This window comes from Coregonus clupeaformis, chromosome 18, assembly GCF_020615455.1.
Source record: "Coregonus clupeaformis isolate EN_2021a chromosome 18, ASM2061545v1, whole genome shotgun sequence".
In the NCBI taxonomy this organism is placed as follows: domain Eukaryota; kingdom Metazoa; phylum Chordata; class Actinopteri; order Salmoniformes; family Salmonidae; genus Coregonus; species Coregonus clupeaformis.
The window spans coordinates 32862002-32870729 of NC_059209.1; the positions used below are offsets into that span (position 1 = coordinate 32862002).

Here is an 8728-nt window from a genome sequence, read left to right on the forward strand (position 1 = left end):
GGACAAGCTAAGATGTTATTTTTTCTGAGTAGGAAACATAAGATAGACACGGGATATGGGCAGGATGTAAGATGTGTTTTTATAAGGATTAGTGAAAGCGAGAATAAAAGTGGATTTTGAGTTCTTCTCGGCTGTAAAGGATCTCCCATTGTTTGAGGAGAAGTGGGCCTACGAAGGAGCGGTTTGTTTTGTGGAGGAGGGGAAACTATTTTTTGTTGATGAAATGAGTTGAATATATATGTTTTTTTGTATTTTTATTTAATTTATTTGTATTTTTGTTTTCATTTTTTATTTAGGAATAACATTTGTTGTTTCATTTCTGAAAAGGCAGTGTGACATTATTTATGTTAACACTTGAGTATAAAATAAAGGTTTATAAAAACTCAAACTCTCTCCCCCTCTCTCTCTCTCTCTCTCTCTCTCTTTCTCTCTCCTCCACCCTCCCCTCTCTCCTCCACCCTCCCCTCCCCTCTCTCTCTCTCTCTCTCTTTCTCTCTCCTCCACCCACCCCTCTCTCCTCCACCCTCTACTCTCTCATCCACCCTCCCCTCCCCTCCCCTCTCTCCTCCACCCCTCTCTCTCTCCTCCACCCTCCCCTCTCTCTCTCTCTCTTTCTCTCTCCTCCACCCACCCCTCTCTCCTCCACCCTCCACTCTCTCATCCACCCTCCCCTCTCTCCTCCACCCCTCTCTTCTCCTCCACCCTGTCTCTCTCTTCTCCTCCACCCTCCCCTCTCTCGCTCTCTTTCTCTCTCCTCCACCCACCCCTTTCTCCTCCACCCTCCCCTCCCCTCTCTCCTCCACCCCCTCTCTCTCTCCTTCACCCCTCCCCTCTCTCTTCTCCTCCACCCTCCCCTCTCTCTCTCTCTCTCTCTTTCTCTCTCCTCCATTAACTCAATGCTCCACCTTCCCCTCTCTTTCCTCCACAGTCCTCTCTCTCTCCCCTCCACCCTCCCCTCTCTCTCCTCCACCCTCCCTCCCCTCTCTCCTCCACCCTCTCTCTCTCATCCACCCTCCCCTCTCTCTCTCCTCCACCCTCCCTCTCTCTCTCTCTCTCTCCTCCACTAACTCTCTGCTCCACCTTCCCCTCTCTTTCCTCCACAGTCCTCTCTCTCTCCTCCACCCTCCGCTCATTTTCTCTCCTCCACCCTCCCCTCCCCTCTCTCTCTCCTCAACCCTCCCCTCTCTCTCTCCTCCACCCTCCCCTCTCTCTCTCCTCCACCCTCCCCTCTCTCTCTCCTCCACCCTCCCCTCTCTCTCGCTCGCTCTCTTCCACCCTCCCCTCTCTCTCCCCCAACCCTCTCTCCCCAACCCCCCTCTCTCTCTCTCCCCAACCCCCTGTCACTCTCTCTCTCCACAACCCCCTCTTACTCGCTCTCTCCCCAACCCTCTCGCTCTCTCTCTCTCTCCTCCACTAACTCACTCTCCTCCACCCTCCCCTCTCTTTCCTCCACAGTCATCTCTCTATCCCCTCCACCCTCCCAACTCTCTCTCTCTTTCTCTCTCTCCTCCACCCTCCCCTCTCTCTCCTCCACCCTCCCCTCTCTCTCCTCCATCCTCCCCTCTCTCTCCTCCACCCACCCCTCTCTCTCCTCCACCCACCCTCTCTCTCCTCCACCCACCCCTCTCTCTCTCTCTCTTCTCCACCCTCCCCTCTCTCTCCTCCACCCTCCCACCTCCCCCCCTCTCTCCCTCCTCCCCTCTCTCTCCTCCACCCTCCCCCTTCTCTCTCCTCCACCCTCTCCACTCTCTCTCCTCCACCCTCCCTCTCTCTTCCGCCCTCTCTCTCCTCCACCTCCCTCTCTCTCTCCTCCACCCTCCCCTCTCTCTCTCTCCTCCACTAACTCTCTCCACCCTCCCCTCTCTCTTTCCTCCACAGTCCTCTCTCTCTTTCCTCCACCCTCCCCTCTCTCTCTCTCCTCCACCCTCCCCTCTCTCCTCCCACCCTCACCTCTCTCTGCCCCTCTCTCTCCTCCACCCTCCCCCTCTCTTTCATCCACAGTCATCTCTCTATCCCCTCCACCCTCCCGACTCTCTCTCTCCTCCACCCTCCCCACCCTCCCCTCTCTCCACCCTCCCCTCTCTCTCCTCCAGCCACCCCTCTCTCTCCTCCACCCTCATCAAAGGGCATTATTGCCATGGGAAACATATGTTTACATTAACCCTCTCTTTCTCTCTCACTCATCCAACCTCACCTCTCCCCTCCACCCTCACCTCTCTCTGCCCCTCTCTCTCCTCCATCCACCCTCCACCCTCCCCGCTCTCTCTCCTCCACCATCCCTTCTATCTGTTTTTCCACCACCCTTCCCCTCTCTCTCCTCCACCCCACCTCTCTTCCACCCTCCCCCCTCTCTCTTCCACCCTCCCCTCTCTCTCGCTCTTCCACCTTCCCCTCCCATCTCTTCTCCACCCTTCCTTCTCTCTCTCTCCTCCACCCTCTCTCCTCCACCCTCCTCTCTCTCTCCTCCACCACCCATCCCTCTCGCTCCCCCCACCCTCCCTCCCATCTCTCTCTTCCACCCTCCCTCTCTCTCGCTCTTCCACCCTCCCTCCCCTCCCTCCTCCATCCTCCCCTCTCTCCCTCTCTCCACCCACCCCCTCTCTCTCTCCTCCACCCTCCCCATCTCGTCCTCCACCCTCCCTCTCTCTTCCACCCTCCCCCCCTCTCTCTCTTCCACCCTCCCCCTCTCTCTCTCTCTCTCTCCCACCCTCCCCCTCGCCTCCCCTCCCCTCTTCTCAGCCCTTCCTTCTCTCTCTCCTCCACCCTACCCTCTCTCACTCTTCCACCCTCCGCTCTCTCTCTCCTCCACCCTCCACCCCCTCTCTCTCCTCTACCCACTCATTTCTCTCTCCACCACCCTTCCCTCTCTCTCCTCCACCCTCATCTCGCTTTCTCTCCTCCACACACTCCTCTCTCTCTTCTCCACCCACCCCTCTCTCTCTCTCCTCCTCAACTCTCTCTCTCTCCTCCACCCTCCCTCACTCTTTTCTCCACAGTCCTCTCTCTCCCCTCCACCCTCCCAACTCTCTCTCTCTCCTCCACCCTCCCCTCTCTCCACCCTCCCCTCTCTCTCTCTCTCTCCTCCACCCACCCCACCCCACTCTCCTCCACCCTCCCCTCTCTCTCTCATCCACCCACCCCTCTCTCCTCCACCCTCCCCACTCTCTCTCTCCTCCATCCTCCTCTCTCGCTCTCTCCTCCACCCTCACCTCGCTCTTTCTCTCTCCACACTTTCTCACTCTCTCTACTCCACCCTCCCCACTCTCTCCTCCATCCACCTTTCTCCTCCACCCTCCCCCCTCTCTCTCCTCCTCTCTCTCCTCCACCCTCTCTCTCCTCCACCCTCCCACTCTTTCTCTTCCACCCTCCCCACTCTCTCTCCTCCACCCTCCCCACTCTCTCCCCTCCACCTTCCCCACTCTCTCCTCCACCCTCCCTCCCCTGCACCCTCCCCACTCTCTCTCCTCCTATCCTCCCCACTCTCTCTCCTCCACCCTCCCCTGCACCCTCCCCACTCTCTCTCCTCCACCCTCCCCTGCACCCTCCCACTCTCTCTCCTCCACCCTCCCTCCCCTGCACCCCCCTCCACCCTCCCCACTCTCTCTCCTCCACCCTCCCTCCCCTGCACCCTCCCACTCTCTCTCCTCCACCCTCCCTCCCCTGCACCCACCCCTCCTCCACCCTCCCCACTCTCTCTCCTCCACCCTCCCCTCTCTCTCTCCTCCACCCTCCCCACTCTCTCCCCTCCACCCTCCCCACTCTCTCTCCTCCACCCTCCCCACTCTCTCCCCTCCACCCTCCCCACTCTCCCTCCCTGCACCCTCCCCACTCTCTCCCCTCCACCCTCCCCACTCTCTCTCTCCTCCACCCTCCCCACTCTCTCCCTCCACCCTCCCCACTCTCTCTCTCCTCCACCCTCCCCACTCTCTCTCTCCTCCACCCTCCCCACTCTCTCTCTCCTCCACCCTCCCCACTCTCTCTCTCCTCCACCCTCCCCACTCTCTCTCTCCTCCACCCTCCCACTCTCTCTCCTCCACCCTCCCCCACTCTCTCTCTCCTCCACCCTCCCCACTCTCTCTCCCCTCCACCCTCCCCTCTCTCTCTCCTCCACCCTCCCCACTCTCTCTCTCCTCCACCCTCCCCCACTCTCTCTCTCCTCCACCCTCCCCACTCTCCCTCCCCTGCACCCTCCCCACTCTCTCCCCTCCACCCTCCCCACTCTCTCTCTCCTCCACCCTCCCCCTCTCTCCCCTCCTCCCTCCCCACTCTCTCTCTCCTCCACCCTCCCCACTCTCTCTCTCCTCCACCCTCCCCACTCTCTCTCCTCCACCCTCCCCACTCTCTCTCTCCTCCACCCTCCCCACTCTCTCTCTCCTCCACCCTCCCCACTCTCTCTCTCCTCCACCCTCCCCACTCTCTCTCTCCTCCACCCTCCCCACTCTCTCTCCTCCCACCCTCCCCACTCTCTCTCTCCTGCACCCTCCCCCCTCTCTCTCTCCTCCACCCTCCCCACTCTCTCCCCTCCACCCTCCCCACTCTCTCTCCTCCACCCTCCCACTCTCTCCCCTCCCACCCTCCCACTCTCTCTCCTCCACCCTCCCACTCTCTCTCCTCCGCCCTCCCCACTCTCTCTCCTCCACCCTCCCCACTCTCTCCCCTCCACCCTCCCCACTCTCTCTCTCCTCCACCCTCCCCACTCTCTCTCCTCCACCCTCCCCACTCTCTCTCTCCTCCACCCTCCCCACTCTCTCCCCTCCACCCTCCCCACTCTCTCTCTCCTCCACCCTCCCTACTTTCTCTGCTTCCTCTCTTCCACGAATGTGTACCTGCATTGCATCAATTCTTGTTTGAACAATAGGTGCAGGGGTATTTATTTAATTAATCATTTCCTTTACTAGAAGCCCTATTGCAATAAACAGCTTTATAACTGGGAAAACCGCGGTGGTGCAACATCAACGTACGCACGCAAGGACTCTAAGACCTCGCTCTTTCTCTCCTCTCTTTCTCGCTATCTCTACTCCACCCTCCCCTCTCTCTCCTCCATCCACCTTTCTCCTCCACCCCCCCTCTCTCTCTCATCCACCCACCACTCTCTCCTCCACCCTCCCCACTCTCTCTCTCCTCCATCCTCCTCTCTCTCTCTCTCTCCTCCACCCTCACCTCGCTCTTTCTCTCTCCACACTTTCTCACTATCTCTACTCCACCCTCCCCACTCTCTCCCTCACCCTATCTCCCTCCTCCATCCACCTTTCTCCTCCACCCCCCCTCTCTCTCTCTCCTCCACCCTCCTCTCTCTCCTCCACCCTCACCTCGCTCTTTCTCTCTCCACTGTCTCTCCTCCACCCTCCTCTCTCTCCTCCACCCTCACCTCGCTCTTTCTCTCTCCACTGTCTCTCCTCCACCCTCCTCTCTCTCCTCCACCCTCACCTCGCTCTTTCTCTCTCCACTCTCTCTACTCCACCCTCCCCACTCTCTCCTCCACCCTCTCTCTCCTCCATCCACATTTCTCCTCCACCCTCCCCTCTCTCTCCCCTTCACCCTCCTCTCTCCTCCATCCACCTTTCTCCTCCACCATCCCCACTCTTTCTCTTCCACCCTCTCCACTCTCTCTCTTCCACCCTCCCCACTCTCTCTCTACTCCACCCTCCCCTCTCTCTCCCCTTCACCCTCCTCTCTCCTCCATCCACCTTTCTCCTCCACCATCCCCACTCTTTCTCTTCCACCCTCTCCACTCTCTCTCCTCTACCCTCCCCACTCTCTCTCCTCCACCCTCCCCCCTGCACCCTCCCACTCTCTCTCCCTCCACCCTCCCCCACTCTCTCTCCCCTCCACCCTCCCCACTCTCTCTCTCCTCCACCCTCCCCACTCTCTCTCTTCCACCCTCCCCACTCTCTCTCTACTCCACCCTCCCCACTCTCTCCTCCACCCTCTCTCTCCTCCATCCACCTTTCTCCTCCACCCTCCCTCTCTCTCTCCTCCATCCTCCTCTCTCTCTCTCTCCTCCACCCTCACCTCGCTCTTTCTCTCTCCACTCTTTCTCACTCTCTCTACTCCACCCTCCACACTCTCTCCTCCACCCTCTCTCTCCTCCATCCACCTTTCTCCTCCACCCTCCCCTCTCTCTCCCCTTCACCCTCCTCTATCCTCCATCCACCTTTCTCCTCCACCCTCCCCACTCTTTCTCTTCCACCCTCCCCACTCTCTCCTCCACCCTCCCTCCCCTGCACCCTCCCCACTCTCTCTCCTCTACCCTCCCCACTCTCTCTCCTCCACCCTCCCCCTGACCCTCCCACTCTCTCTCCTCCACTCTCCCCACTCTCTCTCTCCTCCACCCTCCCCACTCTCTCTCTCCTCCACCCTCCCCCTCTCTCTCTCCTCCACCCTCCCCACTCTCTCTCTCCTCCCACCCTCCCCACTCTCTCTCTCCTCCACCCTCCCCACTCTCTCTCTCCTCCACCCTCCCCACTCTCTCTCTCCTCCACCCTCCTCTCTCTCTCCTCCATCCTCCCCACTCTCTCTCTCCTCCACCCTCCCCACTCTCTCTCTCCTCCACCCTCCCCACTCTCTCTCTCCTCCACCCTCCCCACTCTCTCTCTCCTCCACCCTCCCCACTCTCTCTCCTCCACCCTCCCCACTCTCTCTCTCCTCCACCCTCCCCTCTCTCTCCCCTCCACCCTCCCCCACTCTCTCTCTCCCTCCACCCTCCCCACTCTCTCCCCTCCACCCTCCCCACTCTCTCTCTCTCCACCCTCCCCACTCTCTCTCCTCCCACCCTCCCCACTCTCTCTCTCCTCCACCCTCCCCACTCTCTCTCTCCTCCACCCTCCCCACTCTCTCTCCTCCACCCTCCCCACTCTCTCTCCTCCACCCTCCCCACTCTCTCTCTCCTCCCACCCTCCCCACTCTCTCTCCCCCTCCACCCTCCCCACTCTCTCTCTCCTCCACCCTCCCTCTCTCTCCTCCACCCTCCCCACTCTCTCTCTCCTCCCACCCTCCCCACCTCTCTCTCCTCCCACCCTCCCCACTCTCTCTCTCCTCCACCCTCCCCACTCTCTCTCCTCCACCCTCCCCACTCTCTCTCTCCTCCACCCTCCCCCACTCTCTCTCTCCTCCACCCTCCCCACTCTCTCTCCCCTCCACCCTCCCACTCTCTCTCTCCTCCACCCTCCCACTCTCTCTCCTCCACCCTCCCTCTCTCTCTCCTCCACCCTCTCCTCTCTCTCCCCTCCACCCTCCCTACTTTCTCTGCTTCCTCTCTTCCACGAATGTGTACCTGCATTGCATCAATTCTTGTTTGAACAATAGGTGCAGGGGTATTTATTTAATTAATCATTTCCTTTACTAGAAGCCCTATTGCAATAAACAGCTTTATAACTGGGAAAACCGCGGTGGTGCAACATCAACGTACGCACGCAAGGACTCTAAGGCGGGGTACATGAAAGATACTGCTCCTTGCAAATTACACATATTGCAGAGGTTTTTCATACACACAAGCATACAGGTGCGCAGACACACACACACACAGTGTCGTACCTCCAGAGCGTTGATGGTTGCGGTCTGTGTGGAGCAACATGGCGATCGGCAAGCCTACATTCTTAGAGCGTCCCGCAACCAGCACGTTCTTCCCCACTGTCTCGATACCTGCACACACAGACCTGTCAATCACAGGCACGTTCTTCCCCACTGTCTCGATACCTGCACACACAGACCTGTCAATCACAGGCACGTCCTTCTCCACTGTCTCGATACCTGCACACACAGACCTGTCAATCACAGGCACGTTCTTCCCCACTGTCTCGATACCTGCACACACAGACCTGTCAATCACAGGCACGTTCTTCCTCACTGTCTCGATACCTGCACACACAGACCTGTCAATCACAGGCACGTCCTTCTCCACTGTCTCGATACCTGCACACACAGACCTGTCAATCACAGGCACGTTCTTCCCCACTGTCTCGATACCTGCACACACAGACCTGTCAATCACAGGCATGTTTTTCCTTACAGTCTCTATACCTAGACACAAAGTTAATTTTAAGTGAGTATCCTATTAAAATTCATAAATGTTATTTTAATTCAATCCCTAACTGGGTTCAAACAGGGCTAGCAAAGTATTTTCCTATGATTTTAAAGCTAATAAAAACATAACAGCATTTCCCTACAACCGCAATAACATCTGCTAAATATGCGTATGTGACCAATAAATTGTGATTTGATTTACTAGAGTAGACAGTTTAGGTGTAGTAAAAGGTGCTGCCACCTAGTGGATAAAACAGGGTATGACAGCTGGGCAGGCAGTCCTTCAGTCAACACCACTACTTTCACAGCAACCCTTCCCTCTTCTTCAGTTTAGATTGGCTTTAAAGGGATAATCCGCTAGCATGCTAGCAGATACCCACAGACATCCAATCATTGCGCTAACGCTAGTTAGCATTGGCTCGCAAACCTACCTCTAACTTTCTTCATACTGGGCACATACAATTTTTATCCACGAGTTACATTTTTTTACATTTTAGTCATTTAGCAGACGCTCTTATCCAGAAGCAATTAGGGTTAAGTGCCTTGATCAAGGGGGCATCAACAGATTTTTCACCTAGTCGGCTCAGGGTTTAGAACCAGCAACCTTTCGGTTACTGGCACTACGCTCTTAACCACTAAGCTACCTGCCGCCCACTGGAGTTCATCTGACTCTGGAGAAGTATCCCTTTAAGCCATCTGACTCTGG

The 8728-nt window shown here is 57.8% G+C and overlaps 1 protein-coding gene across 3 annotated transcripts in view; it reads right to left on the reverse strand.

Annotated features, from left to right (window-relative positions):
- The window catches only part of mthfd2l (methylenetetrahydrofolate dehydrogenase (NADP+ dependent) 2 like), a 47183-nt gene that overhangs the window by 23832 nt on the left and 14623 nt on the right, over positions 1-8728 (reverse strand). Inside the window, exon 5 of one of the 3 annotated variants that reach the window (XM_041835865.2) lies at positions 7534-7641. The exons of 1 other annotated variant lie outside the window; for it this stretch is intronic. In XM_041835865.2, the coding sequence (XP_041691799.1) occupies positions 7534-7641 (108 nt within the window). Of the gene's footprint in view, positions 1-7533; positions 7966-8728 lie in introns of all 3 variants that reach the window. One more of the 3 variants, XM_041835864.2, reaches the window with a different exon arrangement.